At 40.9% G+C, this 25,717-nt stretch overlaps 1 protein-coding gene across 1 annotated transcript in view; it reads left to right on the plus strand.

Moving 5' to 3' along the window:
• Positions 1 to 7,052: 7,052 nt before the first annotated feature.
• tfam (transcription factor A, mitochondrial) overlaps positions 7,053 to 25,717 on the plus strand; it is a 49,571-nt gene continuing 30,906 nt past the window's right edge. Inside the window, exons 1-2 of the mRNA XM_084323741.1 lie at positions 7,053 to 7,308; positions 23,608 to 23,735. Of these exons, the coding sequence (XP_084179867.1) occupies positions 7,220 to 7,308; positions 23,608 to 23,735 (217 nt within the window). The 5' untranslated portion in view covers positions 7,053 to 7,219. The remainder of the gene's footprint in view (positions 7,309 to 23,607; positions 23,736 to 25,717) is intronic.

Genomic DNA, 25,717 nt, shown 5'->3' on the forward strand with positions numbered 1-25,717 from the left:
ACTGCAGTTTTTAAAACCCCATATCTCCAAAACTGAGTGACATTAACATTTGAAACTTGGTCACAAGATAAAACATTTATTGACAAGGTCAATTTCACTCATAACTCAATTTTGACTTTTTTCGAGTTACTGCGGTTAGCCTTGACAGGACAGAATACTATAATAACAGTAGCCACTGCCAGAATAGTGACACATGTATCGCGTGTGGTGAGCACACGCATGCATGCACAACGAAGACAGAAGATTGCGTTGTCTCAATCATTTTAACTATAAAATGAGCTCAAAGTATGAGCTCACTGACTGAAATTTCCAACAAAAAGCATCAATTGTCAAATAATATTGATCACATTAACTAGACTAGATGTTTTTGAGGAAATTAAAACAACTTAACCCGTGTCTGATCAGATTCTTATTTTTTTGATAACTTTGCAGTGATTTTGTAGCCAATGTGGCAAAGGTGTGTAATCTTTGAATTATCTTGGAATTATTTTGACTTTCTCTTTCATAAATTGTTTATTCAACTTCAGCCCCAATCATAACCACCACATATTGTTTTTTGTAATGTCAGATTTAACAACTCCTTTCAGAAAAGTGGGAGTGTGCCATCTGCCATTCCATTCGCCGCTTCCGCTGTCAATCAGTTGTATCGCCTGGTCCCGCCTCCACCAATCACAAGCGGCAGCACGGCTCCATTGTGTGTGTGTGATCCGCGTGAGGGAGAGAGAGTCAGATAGTTCTCCAACTCTGTCGCAGACAGTGAAATCCTGGTTGTTCCCCACCCACCTAGGTTATCTAACGATCGCGCCACGCCGCGGCCACAACTAGAAACAATGGCCTGGCAAAAAATAATAATAAAAGAAATATATAATTTATTTTTTAATATAATTTATTTTTTTTATCTGTGCAGGCCAGGCCACCGGGAAAACTCCCGGTGCTCCCGATGGCCAGTCCGGGCCTGCATGCACATGTCATAATATACTAACCTACACTGTAGCACTCAACATTGTTACTCAGCTGATCTGAGTTGTGCCCTTGGCCTTCCTGATGACTTGTCGTACAGAATGTGTAAGTTGCTTTGGATAAAAGCATCAGCTAAATGTAAATGTAATGTATGTATTAAACTGACTGAGCCTCACTGAAATTTACTCCACAGTGCACACAAAGTAGATTTCAATGAACCTCAGTCACCTTGTACAGATTGGCACTCTCCCCCGTTGACTTTGCATTGATTTGTGGCTAACTATCCGATGAGGAACACCATGAATTGTGCTGAGAAAGGATTCTACCGATCAACAACATCATTGGTAAGTAAGAAACAGGGATAGGGGTCCAAAAATCAAGTCATCAATGGTAAATCAGAGGTCTTAAAAATCATAACAATTACTTGTTATGATTTGTTACAGGGCGACAGTGGTTCAGGAGGTAGAGCGGTCGTCTGGTAGTCAGAAGGTTCCCGGTTCGATATGTCCTTGAGCAAGACACTTAACCCCTAATTGCTCCCGATGTGCAGGTTGGCACCTTTAGTCTAGTAGATAGAGGGGGGTGTCATGCACCCCCCGGAAATATACTTCTAACCAGACTTTCTAGATTGGAAAAAAGGTGAAAAAATGATAGGCTATTATGTTAACAAGTTGTCAGAGTGTCCCATGTATAATTTATATGCAAATTAAGGATGCGATTATCAAAAGATCGCTAAGAAATCTGTTTAATATATCTCAGCCAATATTGCAGATAACTGAACAAATGAGGTGTCTAGACCCATGTTTAGAGGGTCAAATATCACAATAACACTATCCCTAAAGTGATCACATGTTTCTATGTAAGTAGCCTATGCAAATCTGTGCTGTCAATACAAAATAATCACATTTTTACCAATTAGTTGAGTAGGAAAGCGGATACTATCATGCACCCCCTGGAAATATATTGTTAACCAGTGTTTCTAGATTGGATTTTTTTTAGAAAATGATAGGCTATGTTAAAAATCTGTCAGTGTCCCATGTATCATTTATATGCAAATTACTGACGCCTTCCATCAAAAAATTCATGTCGCTATTTCAGCCAATATTGCAAATAACTAAACAAGTAGGTTGTCTAGACCCATATTTTGAGGGTCAAAAATCATAATAAAACTATTCCCAGAATGATCACCTGTTTGTGGCGAGCTAGTATGGAAATTAGTGGCACCTTTACAAAGAATAAAGCATTTTTACCAATAAAGACACATCATATTGTAGATGACTGAACAAAAAAAGACGTGGACTCATGTTTTGAGGGTTAAAGATAGTAATACAATTTCTGAAGTGGTCACATATATCTCTGGCATGCTTATATATATATATACAAGAGTGCTGCTTTCAATGCCATTTCTTACGTAGGTCTACATGTATGTAATAAGGTAAATACATCCTGTTCTGGATATCTTCTTTATTGACACAACATTCAAGTATTTTTTTCTATTTGTATTTTGTGCCCTAAACTACTAATCATCATCATCATCACTAAACAATTGTCAAAGTATATCTCTTCAATCTCCATCTCTTCCTCCGCCTCATCACACTCGTACTCTCCATCCTCCTCATCCATGTTATTTTTTGTTATATATATACTGATGATCCTCCTCTACCAGCATGACCAACCTCTCTATATACTGATGATCCTCCTCTACCATGTCAGCATGACCAACCTCTCTATATACTGATGATCCTCCTCTACCATGTCAGCATGACCAACCTCTACACATACTGGTGATCCTCCTCTACCAGCATGACCAACATCTATATACTGATGATCCTCCTTTACCAGGATGACCAACCTCTCCACATGCTGATGATCCTCCTCTACCAGCATGACCAACCTCTCCATATACTGGTGATCCGCCTCTACCAGCATGACCAACCTCTCACATACTGGTGACCCTCCTCTACCATGTCAGCATGACCAACCTCTATATACTGATGATCCTCCTCTACCATGTCAGCATGACCAACCTCTCCATATACTGATGATCCTCCTCTACCATGTCAGCATGACTAACCTCTACACATACTGGTGATCCTCCTCTACCATGTCAGCATGACCAACCTCTATATACTGATGATCCTCCTCTACCAGCATGACCAACCTCTCTATATACTGGTGATCCTCCTCTACCATGTCAGCATGACCAACCTCTCCACATACTGATGATCCTCCTCTACCATGTCAGCATGACCAACCTCTATATACTGATGATCCTCCTCTACCAGCATGACAAACCTCTCTATACTGGTGATCCTCCTCTACCATGTCAGCATGACCAACCTCTCCAGATACTTTGATGATCCTCCTCTACCATGTCAGCATGACCAACCTCTATATACTGATGATCCTCCTCTACCAGCATGACCAACCTCTATATACTGATGATCCTCATCTACCATGTCAGCATGACCAACCTCTCCATATACTGGTGATCCTCCTCTACCATGTCAGCATGACCAACCTCTATATACTGATGATCCTCATCTACCATGTCAGCATGACCAACCTCTATATACTGATGATCCTCGCATCTACCATGTCAGCATGACCAACCTCTCCAGATACTTTGATGATCCTCATCTACCATGTCAGCATGACCAACATCTCCAGATACCTTGATGATCCTCCTCTACCAGCATGACAAACCTCTATATACTGATGATCCTCATCTACCATGTCAGCATGACCAACCTCTCTATATACTGATGATCCTCATCTACCATGTCAGCATGACCAACCTCTCCAGATACCTGGACCACGGCACTGGCACCCCGACCACGGCACTGCAAGCTAATACATGTGTCCGAACTGGCTGAGTCTCTGGGCTCAGAGTACTGCAGCACTCTGCTGGGATACTATGACTTTTCTGGGGATGACTGTGCCAGTGCTTTCAAAGGAAAGAGACAGGTGAATCCGTTGAATAAGCTGCAGAAGAACCCTAGATTCCAGAAGGTTTTTAGTCAGCTTGGCGCATTGTCGCTGGTAACAGATGAGCTCCAACAGGAGATGGAGTCCTTCACATGCATTATGGATGGCCATGGTCGGATGAAGTCAGTTGATGCTGTGTGAGCCAAGATGCTGCCGAAAATGATGGGTGCTGATGAAGTCCTGGATGCAAACTCCAAAGTAGACCTTGAACGCCTGCCTCCTCCCAAGGTCTGTCTCATCCCACATGTACAGCGAGCCAACTTCAGAGTCGCCTGCTACAAAAGAGCAGAACAGCCTATATTCAAGAGGCCCACAGCCTATGATCAAAGTATGGACTGGGAAAAACAATGGATGAGGAGGTGTTAGAGCCTGTCTGGACGGTTGGACCCATCCTCCGTTCTTCTCTTGTTGAGGTACTGGCCCAAAAAGTGGAGTAAGAAGAGCAAGAAGCTCTTGATAAGGAGACAGATTATGCACAAAATAACATGGATGAGGAGGATGGAGAGTGTGATGAGGCGGAGGAAGAGATGGAGATCGAAGAGACAGACTGACAATTGTTTTAGTGATGATGATTAGTAGTTTAGGGCACAAAATACAAATAGAAAAAAATACTTGAATATTGTGTCAACAAAGAAGATATCCAGAACAGAGGATGTATTTACCTTATTACATACATGTAGAGTAGACCTACGTAAGAAATGGCATTGAAAGCAGCACCCTTGTATATATAAGCATGCCAGAGATATATGTGACCACTTCAGAAATTGTATTACTATCTTTAACCCTCAAAACATGAGTCCACATCTTTTTTTGTTCAGTCATCTACAATATGATGTGTCTTTATCGGTAAAAATGCTTTATTCTTTGTAAAGGTGCCACTCATTTGCATACTAGCTTGCCACAAAGGTGATCATTCTGGGAATAGTTTTATTATGATTTTTGACCCTCAAAATATGGGTCTAGACAACCTACTTGTTCAGTCATTAATTTTTTTATGATGGCGTCATTCATTTGCATACAAATGATACATGGGACACTCTGACAGATTTTTAACATAGCCTATCATTTTCTACACATTCTTTCCAATCTAGAAACACTGGTTAACCTGTTAAGCCTTAACGTCCCCCTATAGGGGGACCCTGCTTTTCTTTATCATAAATTGATCAATAGAGCCCGTATTAGATCCGAAATTATCATATCATAAATGATCATGATCGCCAAATGATTGACGGAGCTAGAGCCCCGGGAGTCGGGGGTGGTAATGGTACTTTTGCGTACTTTGGGGCACGCCTCACATATCGGCATGTAACTCGAGAAACGCTGAACGGATTTTGTTACCTGAAATGGCAATCAACAGGCAACAAATAGGGCTTTAATTCTATCTATATAGTGTATTAAAAGAAATGCACACCCGAGCCACTAGAGGTCGGCAAAGTGGCATCGCGAATCGTCTACATGTGGGCCCTTGGATGTTAAGAGGTTACTGTTTAAAAAATAAAATAAAAAAATGTGTAGCCAAGAGTAAAGACCATAACCCTATCAAAAACAGTAGTCAAAGTGTATATTTTCATTTTTACCAATGTTTTATACGATTTATCGGAAATACGAATTTACCGGAAAATGCTAATTATCGTAAAACCACAAGGAAATGACTAAATCCAGAATCAACCCTGCCATTGGAAAGTGGAGCATTTTCCATATCCATAGATGTATGATTTGGCCATAATAAGGTCAAGTTCAAGGTCAAATATGAATTCATAATTAAAATCGATTATCATTTATTACTGTATCTACAAATCCTTCTGTTTAATCATCTTCCCTTTATTCATTTGCTTAGCTTTTTTGTACACATGATCTCAACAAGGTGGTGAATGAGCTCGGTGCGCATTTCCTCGTACCCTGCAGATTTAACATGGTATTATTCACCGTCAAAGATGCAAAAATAAATCATAATTTATATTCTCCTTTTCTTCATTACAATTTACTCAAGCCTAGTAACAGACACAATATTTCTGACACTGGAAATACATACCCCAGGTCCCTAGATGTTCCTAGATACCAAGAACATGCAAATTGACCTTGCAGAAGTGGAGCAATCTTCCATTTACTTAGGCATGTACCTTTAGGCGAAATATTCCTACAGTTTAACAATATATTTCCAGGGGGTGCATGATAGTATCCGCTTTCCTTCTCAACTAATTGGTAAAAATTTGATTGTTTTGTATTGACGGCACAGATTTGCATAGGCTACTTACATAGAAACATGTGATCACTCTTGGGATAGTGTTATTGTGATCTTTGACCCTCGAAACATGGGTCTAGACACCTCATTTGTTCAGTTATCTGCAATATTGTCTGAGATTTAAACATATTTTTTAGCGATGTTTTGATAATCGCATCCTTAATTTGCATATAAATTATACATGGGACACTCTGACAACTTGTTAACATAGCCTATCATTTTTTTCCACCTTTTTTCCAATCTAGAAAGTGTGTGAATGTGTGAGTGATTGGGTGAATTTACAACAAAAATTGTAAAGCGCTTTGGATATGAAAATGTGAACCAACATTTGTAGTGCATACTACTGTTGATGTATAATATAATTTATTATCACCAAATCAAAACATGTGCACTACTGTGATAGTGTGATGACAGGAAAAGGTTTGGAAAATTAAATGAATCAGCTAAACTGAAAAGTATGATCATTGGTCATGTCGGAAATTATGTAAACAAGACGAAAGCCTTTCTCTGGTCTGCATCATAGATATATATATATATAACACTATATATATCTATGGTCTGCATCCCCTTAACATTGTTTGTATTGAGCAGTATAATGTATTGTACCCATTCTGCAATCTGTTAATAAAGTTATCAATCGTGCAGTTGCTTATTTGGCTGTTTAGGAAACGGTGTTAAAAAAAGATAACCGAAAAAACTGAGATTAGACAACAAATGCTTTACTAAATAAAAATATATTCAGAAATGGAGACATGATCCTTGTGAGCAGTGTATTTATTATCCGAGCTGTCGCAACGAATCTGCCACTGTGAATCGCAGATTACATGACTAGATGACCTTCTCCCATAATCCAACGCGAAAAGGTCTGAAGAAGGCGCCTTCTGCACCCTGCATGCTTGCAGTCGGAAAGAAGAAAGGAGCCCGAGACAAGTCTAGTAGTAAAAAACTTGCTGCCTTATTAAAAGGACAATACGGTAGTGTTCTCCTGCAGCACCCCGAAAACATTTCCTGTGGCTGATTCGTTCAGACATGGCTCCTTTCAGCCTGATGTCAGCTGGCTTTAGCCTCCTGACTAAGTCCTTCGGTGTCTTCTCCTGCACAAACACTCTGACAACAAGGTAACGTTCACGTTAAATTATGTACAGTCGAGCAGTCGGTGAAGAATGAGCTCGCTGTCTTGCAACCAGTTTCAAAACGATAATATTTTGTGTTAACCTAGATTATCTAGATATGCAAATACAGCTTTTCGAGTGATTAGCTCAGATGCTAATAACTTTGTTGTGTTTGTCTTAGCCCCTTTCGGTATTGTAGCCACGCCAACATCGTTGGACGAGCTAATTGTAGAATCACGAGAGCTTTAGCTCGATGTTGGCGTACCTACCCCCCCCCCCCACCCAACCACCTCCAATGTACAGTTTCGGCCCCCCACCCACCCAGATACTGTATCTGTATGCAGTGATGGGCAAGCTACTTGGAAAATGTAGCAAGCTACACTACAAGTTACTCTCGATTAAATATAGCTCAACTACAATGGAAGCTATCCCCAGATAAATGTAGCAAGCTACACTACAAGAACATGGCAAAAATAGCTAGCTACATCGGCACTACTTTTTTTTTTTTTTTTTTTTAACTTCATGATCAAGTTTCCATCAAACAAATAGACAGGCAAAATAAATGCTCAGTTTGATTGTTTATTATAAAACTGAAACAAGCCCTCGGTCTGGCTTTTTGTGTCATCCTTTTAACATGAACTTGTATTATGTACAGGCATGCGTTGTTCATGGGACTGGGTAGCACGGTGTGTAACCTCACTCGCTATTTGCATATCAATAGCACCGGTCGTCAGGTGTGTTAAATACGTTCTCAGACACATTCACACCTACCTTGTTGTGAAGACGTGTTACATTCCATTCGTAGACGCAATTAGGCACTGTCTTTAGTCTGTGCCCAAGCGAGGGGACATTAAATGCGCATTCGCGGGAGCTCGCGCACGCGCCGGGAGCGCGCGTGCACGTGGTGCGTGTCACTCCAGATGATTTCAATAACGCACCACTGATTATGTACAAAATCCAGGAAGGCAAGTTTAGCTGGGTGCAGCCTCTACAAAAGAAAAGAAAGAGACCATTTGGTTTGATCAGTTTTTATAGTATAGTTTGTTGATTACTTTTGATGCAGTAATGGTCTTTTTCTATTCTATCTTTATGTATTATTTATCCCTAAACTCTGCATCTTCTGGCTGCCTGATACCCTCTCCTAGCTGAAACCTGCCCACTTTATCAACCAAAAACACACTTCTTCAATATCTGAATTTTAACTAATAATAACTGTCTTACTGCATTTTACTATTATGCTACCATGTTTATACTACCACCAACTATGCTAATATGTCTATACTACTACAGTACAGTATGTACTCAAGAGTATAACACTCAAGCTCGACACTGCTAGACAAACAATACTACTTATCCTTGGCTGCTAGATGTACCACTCCTGCTGACTTGTTGTACACAATTTGTAAGTTGCTTTGAATGAAAGCGTCAGCTAAATGACCAAATGTATTTAAATATGTAACTCTCAAAACATTCCATGGCCCCAAAATCATGTGGGTCCTGACCCACAGGTTGAGAACCACTGCTCTAGGTGATATTTTCCCTCTTAGTGTATGTACTATTTATGGTAGTTTGTTTTTTCTTTTCTCCACCCCCATAATATTGTTCATTTTCTGCTTACAGTGAAACATGTTAGTTAAATCTGTTGACAAAAAGTGCACTGACTTGTGTGCTGTTTGGGAAAGCTTTTCATCAGCTCACCTGAATATATGTGTTCTCAAGTTAGTGCTGGACGTGTGGGATGTTGAGAGAAGCTTCGTTTTTGGCGGACACAATAAACACATATGTTGTTGTTATTGACATCATCTTCATCAATGCCATCAGCCCTGGAAACATCGAATCCTTCTGCTATTTCGCGCGGACTAACGGTTCGTTCATTCATTCATGGTCTACTCTGTGTTTAGATTTTTTTTACTTCCTGGTTTGCCGAGCTGGAGTGGCATGTCCCGCCCTATCCTGCCTCTGATTGGCCTACCCAGAATGTTTTGGCCTAATCGTGAGTAGGGGTGCACCGATATATCGGTCGGGTATCGGTATCGGCCGATAAGTGCCTTGTTGACTGCTATCGGCCTATCGGCCGATAAGCTCAAATGTGCCGATAGCAGTCGCCGATAACTAACCATCCATTTGTGTAGCGTCAAGACAAAAAAAAAAAATTCACTCGCGACCTACCTGCACAACGCCCGCCCCACACACACACAAGCTACTGCATCAAAGTTACTATTTATGATTAACAAGGCATTCGTTTTGTGGCATTAACGTTATATAGTTAGTGTTACACGGACAATAACATCAGCATATTATTATTACCCATAGCAGCAAGGCATTACTCCGAGTCCGTTCATAGCCGGGAGGCAGACGACTAACGTTACTGGTGAAAATGTGATTTACGTTGGAATACTCCTTTGCCAACTTGCTGTACTTTGCTTGCAGGTCTGCAGCCATTATTACTGGATTAAGAATAGCCCCAACTTTAGCCAACGTAACGTTATGGCTAAACCTTTAACATTAGTTAACCCTAGCTTTCGGTTAGCTGTTCAATGCTAATGTAATAACACAACCAAGCGAATCCATCAGAGCTCCCCATCAACACCGCTCTGTCGGGAGGATGGCATTTAAGAAAGTATCTGCTGTTAAAATGACACAAACATTCGTTTTGTGGCATTAACGTTATTATAGTTAGTTACACGTTCAATTACATCAGCATAGTATTTACCCGAAGATAGCAAGCAAGCCGTGCATAGCTCGGTTACATTCCGTTGCTCATTCCGTACCCAACTACACATTCTGCAATCTGTTAATAAAGTTTTCAACCAGACAAATGTATAGAAAGGCTTTGTTTTATTATAACATTTGTTGCAGTAAAATCATTGTGTCTCGTTTGGCCATCCTGTGGAGCGCGCTGGTCGGCGGGCACTGCCGGGCAGCTAACGTATTAGCTTGTTGTGGTTCTGAGTTTGACTCGCATTCTCACAAGCAGATCAATGGCGGCATGCCCCGAAGTAGAAAAATGAATATTCGCTTGGTGGTAAGCAGGAGGTGGGTGCTAGCGGTGTGGCGTAATTGGCCGAATCGACTGTCAATCAAAATGGTTCCATTGCATTGGTTGAAAGCTCTGGTTGAGAGAATAGTATCCCGCTGCAGGCCGCCAGAATGGTTCCATTGCATTGGTTGAAAGCTCTGGTTGAGAAAATAGTATCCCTCTGCAGGCCGCCAGACGATACTGGGAGAGGGATCAGTGATACCATAAACATATTTCTTGATGTTTCCTTTTTTAAGTAAGTAAAGAGGCCTACAAATACAAACACACATACAAATATACAGTAGTTTCATTAAAAAAAATTAAAAAAAATTAAAAAAAAATTAAAAAAAATATTAAAAAAAATTAAAAATACTTATTTTTTGCCACAATTATCGGTATCGGCCGATTGTGTTAGTTGAACAATCGGTATCGGTATCGGTGGCCAATTTTCATATCGGTGCACCCCTAATCGTGAGTCGTCATACTCATATGTAAACCAACCAACCAATCATAGTGGGTTTTCTCCAATAGCATCCAGCTGCAGGACAGAAGAACACGACACTCTCAGGACCGAAGACACTATTTTTTTTTTGTGTCTGTTTCTCCGGATATGTAGCGTGTAGCGTTTTGCTGACGCTACGGCACTACTTGATTAGAAAACTAGCTGCGCTACAGAGATCGCTACTTGATTCAAAAGTAGCGACGCTACCATCACGCTACTGAAAAATGTAGTTAAGCTATGTAGCGTCGCTACTTGTAGCTAGCTACTGCCCATCACTGTCTGTATGTCATGTATGTCATATTGCTATGATGAATTGAAAATGGGGGACCCTGATGTAAACAAGACGAAAGTCTTTCTCTGGTCTGCATCCCCTTAACACATTAACTGCCACGCTTATATCCATCAATGTTTGATCACTGCCACCAGTCTAAGCCTATGGAGATGTTTACCTTCTTTGCAGGGCTATAACTTTTTAAATTGTATTGCTAAGTTGACATTACTATGGCCCATTCAACATCGATTATCTATCGTTCAGGGTGTAGGAACGTTTTACTTTTTCATTCACATTCATACAAAAATACCGTCTAGAATATAAATGTTTTTATCGTTTTCTGCAGTAATTCCTAGAACGTGAGATATAGGCATAAATGCATATATAGATTATCAAATGCCGTTTGATACCGATCCACGCTATCTGAAGACCTGAGCCATTGTCATGCAAAGACAGGTAGCCAGGTGATTCACCTGGCGAGGCACGCGCTAAGTACCGACCACAGCTGTCTTTGCATAACAACAGCCATGTCGTCAGATGTGCTCAAATACCCCTCCCCTCAAAGTTTGGTGTGAAACTGAACGATGGTCTGTGTGATTGCCATGAAATGCAACAGCATTGCTTGGTCTCTGTGAAATATCTGTATGACCTTGTTGTATTTAAAAGCCTAGGCTGTTGTTTTATACATTGTAGATAATAAATAGCCGATCTCTCTCTCTCAACTCACCAAAATGGACTATTCAACTGATTTTTTATTTATTTTTTTATCTACGAAGGGGGGATGTTTCTATAATACGATTCACTTATGACGAGAGAGAGAGAGAATTCCGATCTCAGTCCTGGTCCTGGACAAGCCCTGGCTCCACGATGACCACCTCTTACAAGAGGCGCCACTGCCTGGGAAAATGCGTATTGCACACCTGCATTAGAAAAAAAAATTAGGTAGGGGGGGCACCCCCCCCTGCGACGTCACGGGCCACGCCCCCTAATCTTTTCCCGCACCAGTACAAACAAGAGTTACGCCACTGGGGGGTCGTTTATAATTCCGTGATCGTTGTTAAATGCTTCATGTAGTATGGGTGATATATAGATCAGAGCAGTTTGCATGGATAATAATACACACTCACGCTGAAAGCAGGGTTTCCGTTAGAAAAAATTGTTGCCGGTCTCCGTGACCTGCAAGATTTCAATCTACCGGACAAATGAGATTAATTCCGGTCATAGTTTATTGAGCTTTAAAACAATTGATAGGCAGGCTATATAAAGAATGTCATCCTCAAGGCATGTAGATTATAATAGTATTACTTAAAACTAGGCTACTTTTGCGTATACAGTCATTAATATATTCCAAATAAAATAAGTCCCTCGATACTCCGTGCTGCTGCTGACTTGAAATAAAATAGACCGCGTATGTGGGCAGTCGGTCCGACACTAAACAGCAGTCTGTTATAATCACATTTTTATGAGCTAACGAATTCTGTTATATTGGACATTTGTATTAATTATATCAAGCGAAGAACTGAGAAAGCAGAGAGACGGCAACATTATCGTGGTTTGCGTGACGACTCTCTCCACCTCGCAACGACTTATTTGCAAAGAGTATGTCGATGCAGAGCAGCTGATTCAGCTGTTATTGGCTCTTTTCTGGGAACCGCACAGCAGCGCCCCCCACCCAACATTGGCTGAAAATGGCTGAATTGGAGTACTGCTGGAATACTGCATTGTGCTGCTGTTGCTATGGCTCTGCAGCTTCACAAAAGTTCGCACACCCAGCACTAAGCTCTCGCTGACAACGTCGTTGTCATTATTAGAAGCAACGAGGAAACAAATGTAATGATCGTTTCGTTCATCGCATAGGCTATTTAATTTTAGCCTATTTTAATACAATTCAAATAATCAAATTGTGCTTAGACTCAGGGAATTATTTTCACCGGACATTAAGACCGGAGAGATTAAATATGTCGGACTTCAACAGATTTTGCCGGTCAAATACCGGTAATTACCGGCTAACGGAAACGCTGGCTGAAAGTCACGGCAGCCTCCTCTTACCGTTGGGCGATGACACTGGAGCAAAAAGATCCCAGTTATTTGATGGGGATCGAGGCGATCCATTTCCGGTTTGTATAATAATAATAACATCCCAAATCATGTCGATTATTGAGTTATGGCAGCGATCGCTACACATGGACGTGTGTCTTGAGTCCCGCAACGATAAGCGATTTCCACCAGGTGGCAGTATTGAAGCGTTGCAGAGTTGTGCCGAGTCCCACAGCATCAGACCAGCCTCCGTGAGGGAAATATGAATACCATGGCGAAAATATGAAATATGATCAAAATAACATCGTACGCCGTGATCGGGCAGAATGCGCATGAACTTGAAACCCGTTGTACGACGTTTTTGGCGCAGAAAGTGTTAACAATTGTGTGTATTGAGCTGTACTGTATTGTACCCATTCTGCAATCTGTTAATACAAATTTCAACCAATCAAACCTACCCAACCCCCCTCCACCTACCAACCTCCTACCTACCAACTAGGGGTGGACGGTATAAACGGTATACGGTATAAACGGTATGAATTTGCTCTACGGTATGGATTTTGCCTATACCGTGTAACCGGTAGTGCAGCTCTAAAATAGCAATGACGTCATGTAACCACAGCGCGACTATTTCACTCGCATTTGCCCCTAAAAATAGATAGAATTAGTCATAGATAATAGATATGTGCGAACTGGAAAAAGTTATTTAGGAGGCTTCGCGCAGTGGGCGTGCCAGCCCCTCCCGCACGCATGTAAACACGGGTCTCCTAGTAGTCTAGTGGGACGGGACGTCTCCCTGAGCTAACGTTAGCTTAGCTACCGTTACAAAATGACCCAGTCAACTATTCACTTTTAGTTTAATACATGATGAGGCATTGTCTAACCGAACGGTATCTAGTCGGCCAGCTACCGATAGCTCCTGACATCAACAAACGCTCCATCAAGTCTAGTAGAGAGTAGACGTGTATGATAGCTCCGTTAGCCGTTAGCTCACGTTAACACAAGTTAGTTCACCGTTCAAAACGAAATGTCCCATTGAACTAAATAATTCACTGAGGCGTTGTATTAACGTTATATATCCGGCTAGCAGTAGCTACAGATAGCTCCTGATATCAATGTCTTATAACACTGATTCGATGCGTATTCGAGCTGAGGGCTTGTGAATGTGATTTAACGTTATACCAATACTAGGGCCCAGCTGCAGCGCCGGTGAATCCTGGCCGTAGCTCGAGGCTACTCGAGTATAGGTCCAGCTGCAGCTCCGGAGAATCCTGGCCGTAGCTAGAGGCTACTAATGTACACACAGACAGTGGAGCTTGTTGCGTGGTGGCGATGTCTCGCAGATAATACAAGTACAAGTCTAATTATATAATATATATATTTTATATAAAAAAAAAAAAAAAATTATATAAAATTAAAAAAAAAAATTTATCAAAAACGATGATACCGTGATATATACCGTTACCGTCTATGCTTCAAATTATACCGTGATATAAATTTTAGACCATACCGTCCACCCCTACTACCAACCTCCTCCAGTGTACAGTTTCTTCGTCAAATGTATACACTTTTTTAGACTCTTTGTATCACAAACAGTACTGTATTTGTAAATCTGGTATGTCATAAATGTATAGATGTAGCAGTACTGTCTATCTGTATGTCATATATGTTATGATGAATTGAAAATGGGGGACCCTGATGTAAACAAGACGAAAGTCTTTCTCTGGTCTGCATCCCCTTAACAATTGTGTGTATTGAGCTGTACTGTATTGTACTCATTCTGCAATCTGTTAATAACATTTTCAATCAATCAATCAAACTACAGTACCGAAAGGGGCTATGTTTGTCTGTTACCCTTCATTTGGTTGATCTGCCAGTCGGGGACAGTCCCTGGCATGTCGAGAGTTAAAGGTGCTGCTGGAAGTGGTGTTTTTCTTTTGTGTTAACCTTTTCACTGCCACACGACAGAAGGTTAACCCTTTACTATCACACAACCGACGGTCGCCGTGTGGCAGTGAAAGGGTTAACCGTTTGGTAGTGCCGCAGTGAAAGGGTTAAGTAGCTCTACATTCTGACAGCCATCACTGATACAGATTGTTTGGTCAGTACAGTAACATCGGTCTCCAAGACCCTTCGCTCTGCAGTAAGAAATACATTTTCTGGTATCCCGTTATCAGTTTATCCAATCAGGAGAGCGATAAAGATAACCCTAGATATCTGTACTTATTTCAAGAAATCTTACCAACCAAATGTGCTGGCAGATTATTGTACTTGTTTCAAGCACATGTTTTTATTTCTTATTTTGTCAGACCATTTTGCAGTGCGGAGTTCTCTCTCCTGATTGGACAAAGTGTGAAGGAACGTGTAAAGAATTTATGAAAATGTATTTTCATGTCTTAAGCCCGGAGCCTATTTTCTGAAAATCCGCCTAAAATACATACCTAAGTAAATGGAATATTGCTCCACTTCTACAAGGTCCATTTGCATATTCTTGGTATCTAGGGACATCTATGGACCTCAGTGAATGTATCCCCAGTGTCACAAATATTGTGTCTATTACTAGGCTTGCTTAAATTGTGATGAAACAAAGGAGAATATGAATTATGATTTTTCTTTGCATCTTTGACAGTGAATAACACCATGCTAATAATGACCAAACATTAAAAACTGATCTCGTTCAGTACCTTCTTGAGATAATGTGTACAAAAAAATCTAAGGAATTGAATAAAGGGAAGATTATTAAACAGAAGGTTCTGTAGATACAGTACTGAATTCTCCCATCCGGACCAATGCAATTTGAAATATTATTTTAGAATATAGAATAGCAGGCTTATAAATTACCTTTATTATAGCCAATTTGCACATTTATATATACATATATATACATATATTATCTTTCAAATGGCAGAGTTCAATTTGGATTTAGTATCACCAGGCGTGCATAAGAACAGATAATGTAATCTACTGTACTTTTTTATTTTGACCAGGGTGCAACCGTGCAACTGTTTTGAAACTAATTTCAGATATAATTGTTGCTGCATGGTAACAATAGGGAAGAGAAACTAACTGTGTTTCAATATTTGTCAATAACGTTACGTTTTGTGGTATATTATCCCGAATAATAAGAGTTATTAAAAGAATGCATGCAGAACCATGAAACTTGAACCCCATAGATCCTTTCAGGAAGTGTAGTTTTGAGCGGCTAAGTGGCGCAGTGGGCAAGGCGCTCGCCATTAATACAGGAGATGCTGGGTTCGAGCCCAGCTCTCGGCATTGCTACTAGAGATGTTCCGATACCATTTTTCCCTTTCCGATCCGATTCCGATACCTAAGCTTTGGGTATCGGCCGATACCGATATTTATCCGATATCAGTGCATAAAAAAAAATTAAAAAATTTTTTTTTTTTTTTTTAGATACTGTTATACTGTTTTTTTTAGTAATAACTAGAACGTATGGTATTTATTCAATAACAGGTGATTGTATAGATTTGTATTAGTATCATTAATCAATGAGTATGGGCTGCAGCACTGCAGATATACCCTACTCCAATGATCCACACGGACATTAAACGGTGTTGCACTCGCTACTCAGTGGCTCTGCAGATATACCCTATTCAGTCTGTAAGCTAGTGGCAGATAGACCGTTCATGTTGTGATTTTTGATGCAAAATAAATATTCAACATTCTCTTTTGAAACTCCGCCTCAGACTCTTATCCTTTGGCACTTGCTGTACTTTGCTTGCAGGTCTGCAGCCATTATTGCTGGATTATGTGAATAGCACCAACTTTAGACACGGTAACGTTATCAAGCTAAGCTAACTGACCTAGCTCGCCTTCCCGCATCGACATTAAGATAACGTTAGTAATAGTCAGCTAACGCTAGTCCGTAGCTACTTAACTTAAATACAATTCACCGTGGGTGCATTATTGTTGATAGACGGTCACGGACAGTGTTAGGTCCTGGAGAAAGGACAGGCGATCATCTGATTTGATGTAACGTTAAAAGCGGATGTTGTTCCAACTAGCTATCTTTCCAGCTAATGCTATCATAACACCAGCCAAACACATCCCGATTCCCGTCCGAGCTCCCCGTCACACCGCACTGTCGGGGACAATGGAATTTAAGAAAGTGTATCTGCTGTTAAAATGACACAGCATCACACTTTAAAACATGTTCATTTTATAATCCTCACTCTCCGCAGGACTCGGCAGGAGATAAATTACATCATGGGATCGGAGGCTAGAATTTACGTGTACTCGCCGATACCGATACTAGCATTTTAGGCAGTATCGGTGGCATTTCCGATACTAGTATCGGTATCGGAACAACTCTAATTGCTACCAGCTTGGCTGGTCGTTCATACTAATACAATTGGCAGTATTAGGGGGTGGGAAGCTGGTGGGGCGGCGTGTCCCTCCCACGCAGACCCTCGCCGCTGAGAGATCGCGCTGTGCAGGTGAAAAGATGCAACGGCTGCCTCCTCGTGTACCGGAGGGGACACGTGATGCAAGGCTTCGTCCACATTGCAGCCGGCTTGTGGGAGGCATGGCCTAACAGCGTTCGAGACAAGGGAGGGTAGAATTGGACAATACGAAATTGGGATGGGAGAAAAAGTAGATAAAAAAAAGTGTAGATTTGAAAAATTCCAACGCAGATCCAGAGCTATGGATGTCCTCTACAAAATGACTGCAAAAAAACTACAATTCCCATGGTTCAAGGATTTCCAAATGGTCGCCTCTCGCGAAATAAACAAGACTATTTCTAAAAGGAAAATCTATCTAATAACACTTTAACCTATTCCTAAACTAACGTATTGATGATAATATACATTATAAATGCTGTTGTGACATGGTTATGATGTTTATACTTGAATACGTTTGACAAAAAAAACGATACTCTTGTAGAACAGTCTGGGGATATTGATTTATGACATGATGTAATTTGCGGTCTGCCGACGGACCGCACGGGTGGAAGAGGTTGTCCAAAACACTATAACAATGATGTCTGTCGGAATGTAGAGCTATTATTTTAACATGTATAGCCTACCACTTATCTATACTACTTACAACACCTTTAAACTTATTTATAACATGTTTGTTTATGAATAGACAATTGTGGCCATCATTTCTGCCCAGTGTGCAATGTGTGTCCAGTAGCGATTGGCTAATTATGGCATCCTGTGTAGATTACTAAATTACTATAGTTAGCACTACTGGCTAGTCATATGGCTATCCATTATTGTTGTCACTTGATTTATGGCTTAACATATTAACACTATGATAGCCGCGGACGAGTTTTCACGTCATTCCTAGTAGGGGTGGACGGTATAAACGGTATACGGTATAAACGGTATGAATTTGCTCTACGGTATGGATTTTTGACTATACCGTGTAACCGGTAGAGCAGCTCTAAAATAGCAATGACGTCATGTAACCACAGCGCGACTATTTCACTTGCATTTGCCCCTAAAAATAGATAGAATTAGTCATAGATAATAGATATGTGCGAACTGGAAAAAGTTATTTAGGAGGCTTCGCGCAGTGGGCGTGCCAGCCCCTACCACACGCATGTAAACACGGGTCTAGTAGTCTAGTGGGACGGGACACGGGAGGACGGCGGCGTCTCCCTGAGCTAACGTTAGCTTAGCTACCGTTACAAAATGACCCAGTCAACTATTCACTTTTAGTTTAATACATGATGAGGCATTGTCTAACCGAACGGTATCTAGTCGGCCAGCTACCGATAGCTCCTGACATCAACAAACGCTCCACAAAGTCTAGTAGAGACGTGTATGCTACCTGTTAGCTCACGTTAGCGCAAGTTAGTTCACCGTTCAAAACGAAATGTCTAGTGATGCACCGATGTGAAAATTGTGGCCGATACCGATAACCGATATTAATATTGCTGTTCTGGCCGATACCGATATTTACCGATGTCGATATCTCTGTATAGAAAACACTTTTTTATGATAATCAAATAAAGAGCTATTTTCCAAAACGCATAATTTTTTTACTTTTGTAACTTATTTTCAGAAATGACTGATTTTTGAAACTATTTAAGGCCAAAACATGTAAAAAGAAAAAAAATATATGATTTTTTTTTTTTTTTTTTTTTTTTTAATATCGGATATCGGCCCCATCTTGATATCGGACCGATACCGATGTGTAAAAAAACGGCCATATCGGCCGATATTATATCGGCGGCCGATATATCGTGCATCACTAGAAATGTCCCATTGAACTAAATAATTCACTGAGGCGTTGTATTAACGTTATACATCCGGCTAGCAGTAGCTACAGATAGCTCCTGATATCAATGTCTTATAACACTGATTCGATGCGTATTCGAGCTGAGGGCTTGCTGAGCACAGTTAAGTAACGTTATACCAATAGGGTCCAGGTGCAGCGCCGGAGAATCCTGGCCGTAGCTCTGCTCGAGGCTACTCGAGTATAGGTCCAGGTGCAGCTCCGGAGAATCCTGGCCGTAGCTGGAGGCTACTAGAGTACACACAGACAGTGGAGCTTGTTGCGTGGTGGCGATGTCTCGCAGATAATACAAGTATAAGTCTAATTATATAATATATATATTTTATAAAAAAAAAAAAATTATATAAAATAAAATTAAATATTTTTTTATCAAACTATGATACCGTGATATATACCGTTACCGTCTATGCTTCAAATTATACCGTGATATAAATTTTAGACCATACCGTCCACCCCTAATTCCTAGCCATGCTCATTCTGCCGAAGACGCCGTAACTCATCTTTGATGTCAATATTTCAAAAATCTGTCATCGAAATCATATTTCCTTTCCGGAGCCCTGAGACACACTGCTGATCTCCTCTCAACTCTCTAGCGGTTCAAGAGCGCCATCTGGTGGCCGATCGGCAGATCGCCAACCGGAAATTAACCTTTGAACCGGTAGTGCTCATCCATATGTGGTCCGGCCACTCGCTATCGTTAGAGAGACTCCGTATTGACACAGTGAACATCGATCGGTGCAAATAACTCGAAAAAACAACATGATTTGGACGTATATACTATTATACAACCTGGAAATGGATCGGGCATTTCTCCATCCCATAATAGAAAAAATTCTGTTCCACGCTCATCTGCCAGCGGCGCGAGGAAGCCACGGTAAGATTCAGCGTTATTTTCTAACGTCTTCTATACTAACTGATCTGATGAACATATGACCCACTCTGGATGAATCATCTAACGCTGCCCACGGAATTATAAACGATCCCCCGCCCATCCGGTCATCATCAGATGATGCGTAGAAACGTCTAGAACCACGTCCAGTTGACATTTTTTATCTCGCACAGATTCCTACCAAACTGTATTTGATCATCAATATAATGCATTTAGGGCTATAAATCACGTTCTGAAGAAAGCTGCAGAAAACGATAAAAACATACTTATACTTTAGACTAGGGATGCACGATAATAATCGGGCCGATAATTATCGGGCCGATATCAGCAATTATGACGTCATCCCGATAAACTCGATAACGTTATTGATAGCTCCGATAACATATAATACATTTTTTGGTTAAAAGAAATCCGGTGTGGGTGGATTTGGATGAAGGGCGCTTGTTTTTATTATAGCCTCCTCCCGTTTTGCCAGTACTGTGGTAAAACTGATAGCGTGTGGTTTAGGAACAGGGAGTTTTTCACAAATCCAGCGCTCCCTTTCTTGGCTGTGACGTAGTCACGTTACATTCGGAGACAGACAGTCGATCTGCCAATTACGTCCCACGGCTTGCACCCACCTCTTCTTCTTACCACCAATCAGAAGCTCTCGTTCGTTTATTTACCTCCGGATTGTCAGCCATTACTCTACTCGGAGCTAACGTTATCTCCCCGCCAGCCACATTGACAAGTACCAGCGCTTATACATTACTGGCAAATGTCTTGTTGCACTTGTGGCAACGAGCGTTGTCAGCATCGACTTTAGTAAAATAGACCCAGACTTTTTTTGAGGAATTTAAACGTCGCAAACTAATCTTGTTGGCCGTTTTCTATCTCTCCTCCCTCGGTCTCTCTCTGCCTGCGCGAGGGGGCTGTGCTCTTACACACACTCACTCACACACACACACACGGGTGCTGTCGAGAGCAGAGCTGTCTACTCGGCAGCACCTGTGTGTGTGTGTGTGTGAGAGTGAGTGTGTGTAAGAGCACAGCCCGCTCGCGCAGGCAGAGAGAGACCGAGGGAGGAGAGATAGATAGATCGACTTTAGTAAAATAGACCCAGACTTTTGAACATTTCGTTCTGTCCGCCATTATGAGAGCAGAGCTGTCTGTAGCCTACTCGGCAGCGCAGCACCCGTGTCTGTGTGTGTGTGTGAGTGAGTGTGTGTGTGTGTGTGGGAGGGGAAGAGAGGAGAGAGCACACTGCAGGCAGAGAGCACAGAGCTCCCCGCGCAGACAACTGCCAACAAGATTAGTTTGCGACGTTTAAATTCCTCAAAAAAAACCTCCATAATTTCTCGAGTACCGATAGCAGTACCGATGACGTCGGAGCTTATAAATACCCAAAAAAAAAATGTGATAAAAAAAAAATATATATATATATACAGTTAAAAAATATATTATAATACAATAAATATCGGTTATCGGTATCGGCTTGAGGAGCATAAAGTTATCGGTGTCAAAAAATCTATCGTGCATCCCTACGTTAGACCATATTTTAGTATGAATATGTGAATGAAAAAGTTTAACGTTGCTACACCCTGAACAATACATATAGGACATTGAATGGGCCATAATAATGGCAATTTAGCAATAGAATTAAAAAAGTTATAGCCCTGCAAAGAAGGGGAACTTCTCCATAGACAAATAGAGCTGGCGAGGGATGGTAAATTATGAATTTAACCCATGGCGATTAAAGTGTTAACACTTTAACTGCCGAAAACGCTGGAACTCGTCATTCCCCGCCATGCTCAAGTTGCCGAGGACGCCGTAACTCGTCTTTGATATCAATATTTCAAAAATCTGTGATCGAAAACATATTTCCGTTCTGGAGCCTTGACACACAGTGCTGATCTCCTCTCAACCCTCTAGCGGTTCAAGAGCGCCATCTGGTGGCAGATCGAAACCGGATATCAACCTTTGAACCGGCAGGACTCACTCCATATGGGGTCCGGGCACTCGCTAATGTTAGAGAGACTCTGTCTTCACACAGTGAACATCGATCGGTGGAAATAACTCGAAAAAACAACATGATTTGGACGTATATACTATTATACAACCTGGAAATAGATCGGGCATTTCAACATCCCATAATCGAAAACTGTCTACTCCACGCTAATCGCCCAACGGCCCGAGGAGACTGGGGTAAGTTTTAGCGTGTAGTATTACCGTGTTCGATATAAACTGCTATGATGCACATATGACCCACATTAGATGAATGGTATAACGTTGCCCACGGAATTATAAACGCCCCCCTCGCCCATCCGGTCAACATCAGATGACGTGTAGTAAATTCTAGAAGTACGTCCAGTTGAAATTTTTTATCTCGCACAGATTCCTACCAAACTGTATTTGATCATCAATATAATGCATTTGGGGCTATAAATCACGTTCTGGAGAAAGCTGCAGAAAGAGATGAAAACATACTTATACTTTAGACCATATTTTAGTATGAATATGTGAATGAAAAAGTTTAACGTTGCTACACCATGAACAATACATATAGGACATTGAATGGGCCCTAATAATGCCAATCTAGCAATAGAATTTAAAAAGTTATAGCCCTGCAAAGAAGGGGAACTTCTCCATGTTAAATAGAGCTGCCAAGGGATGGTATATCATGAATTTAACCTTGGGCAATCAAAGTGTTAAGATCCAATCTGTGTTCCAAACGTCAACAAATAGCTATCCCTACAACCAACAAGAAATATGACTAGACATGTTTTCATACTCCAGCCGATTGACACCTGAGCATACCTACATTCTGATATACAATGGGTTAATACAGTTCCAAACCGTTTATTTTCCATGTACAGGTCAAACTATGAAAGAATGTATTACGATGTATGTGAATAATAATATACCCCAGGTGTTCTATGTTAGCATTGTAAAAGCTGCCATCATAATGGTAAAGGTTGCACTCTTGAAAGACCTAACCAGATAGCCGAATGGTAAGATATAAGAAAAGGAATCTCTTATATGTCTCCCTCTCTTTTCCTCTCTCATTGTCTTTATCTCTCTCTATTTGTCTGTCTCTCTCTCTCTATCCATCTCCTGTGTATCTCCCTCTCTTTTCACCCCGTCTCTTTTCTTTCTTTCTTTCTTTCTTTCTTTCTTTCTTTCTTTCTTTCTTTCTTTCTTTCTTTCTTTCTTTCTTTCTTTCTTTCTTTCTTTCTTTCTTTCTTTCTTTCTTTCTTTCTTTCTTTCTTTCTTTCTTTCTTTCTTTCTTTCTTTCTTTCTTTCTTTCTTCCTTTCTTTCTTCCTTCCTTTCTTTCTTCCAGGTGTACCAGTGTTCTCCCAGCCATAAAGAGTCTGAGTACGTGGACAAGTGCTCCTCCTAAGAGGCCGCTGAATGGCTACATGATGTATGTCAAACATCAGAGGCCCAATATTGTTAGGCAATATCCAGGTAGGATCCTAATACAGACACACAAACACACAGCCATTTTCAGAAACAGCCGCCAATCATGATCAGCCTCCTTCACTTACCCCACACATTTAGTTGTTTTATAGACTGAATTTAAAATGAGTGAAGATAAAGATAAGATAAGATATTCCTTTATTGATCCCCTTGGGGAAATTCAGGCATCATAGCAGCATGGGGGAAGGGGTGGGGGTACAGGTAGTAAAAACAGGGTTCGTACGGGTGCTGGAAATCCTTGAAAATGCTTTTATTTCAAAGTTGTTTTTTCGAGGTTTGAAAAGTGCTTGAATTGTGTATAAAGTGCTGGAAAGTTATTGAAATTGTAATTGCACTGTATTTAAGCATTACATCACACGCAGGAGTGGTTTGTGACCAATAAACCATGCCTAGGGGTGGTTGTTAGGCCCGAGGCGCAGCCGAGGGTCGTTAGACCCCCCTAGGCATGGTTTATTGGTCACAAATCACGACTGCACGTGGTGTAAAGCTTTTATACAACTGCCAGATTCATCCAACCTTATTTCTATACAATAAACACACATTAATCGAAGATTTATTGAAAAAACCATCCGCCAGAAAAAGTAGTTCCCACAACTCCATGTGGAAGCAGCTTGAAGTGCATCCAACCAAACTAACACATCCAACTGTGTATTATTGGAATGATTGAGAGAAGTTGCCTCATGTGGAAGCAGCTTGAAGTGCATCCAACCAACTAACACATCCAACTGTGTATTATTGGAATGATTGATTGAAAATTTATTAAAACGTTTTCTTTGCCCTATAGGAAAAAAACGTTTTCTTCGCCCTATTTTTTTATTTATTTCTTTTAGCCTAAACTTAACCAGTTGGAAACCAGGGGTACAGTAATAAAATTAGCAATCAACCAATCAATCAATTCAATAGACCATGCTCACTTAAAACAGCGCTGCTTCTCTCTCAGTCTGACTCCCCCGCTGTTGCAGACAGGAGTGTGTGTGTGTGTGTGTGCGTGTGTGTGTGTGTGTGTGTGTGTGTGTCACAGTGTGTGTGTGCGTGTGTGTGTGTGTGTGTGTGTGTGTGTGTGTGTGTGTGTGTTTGTGGGTACGCCAGCGTCGGACAGTGTGAGAGAGAACGCTGCAAGAAAGTAGGAAGGAAGAAATTTAAATCAATCAATTAATCTATCAATCAATCCGCGATTTTTCTTTTGTTCTAGATTGAGTCAAGACCCATCAATTACATCATCCAACATTGTTTAAAATACTAACACATTCCCCTTGACAGAATCGCTTCATATTTAGTCGTTATGGTGCTTTCAACATAACCATTTGATCTCCGCGATCCTGTTTTCTCCCGGAGTGAGCCGGGGAGGGTTATGTGATTTGGTTGTGGGCGGGTCCTGAGCCCAGGACCGTGGATTGTTGTCAATAAAGACGTGTGAATGGCCAATCAGAATCGAGAAATTTGCATGCCGTTGTATAAACTTTCATAATAAATCGCTATCTGACTGAATAGTTTGGTTTTTAGATAAATAAATAAAATAAGTCGGAGAGAGCCTAATTGCTTTCGCCTTTCACACAAAATGAAGAGGAGTCCTCTCTCGCCACTCACGTGATTTGGCTTGACTTGAACCATAGTGTTTTTTTTTACGTGTGCCATCTGATGGAACAGCGTGTGGGGCAGATGATCAAATGATCATTTTGAGTATATTTAATTTACTACAGCTGCATAAGATCAAGTCAAGTCAAGAGTTTTATTTGTCACGGCATACAAGTATACAATTAAATGCGGGTGGTCTTGCCCGCAACGATGTGCAATACAGTAGTACAACATATAATGGAATCCAATAAACAATAAACAACATTGTGCAATAATGCTGGAAAAGCTTGAAAATGCTTGAAAAGTGCTTGAATTTTGCTTTGGAAAATGTGTAAGAACCCTGTAAAAACAACACAAGCAGTGTAAACAAAATTAATAGGTCAATATAATTTACT

Source organism: Notolepis coatsorum (assembly GCF_963971535.1).
Source record: "Notolepis coatsorum genome assembly, chromosome: 10".
Classification (NCBI taxonomy): domain Eukaryota; kingdom Metazoa; phylum Chordata; class Actinopteri; order Aulopiformes; family Paralepididae; genus Notolepis; species Notolepis coatsorum.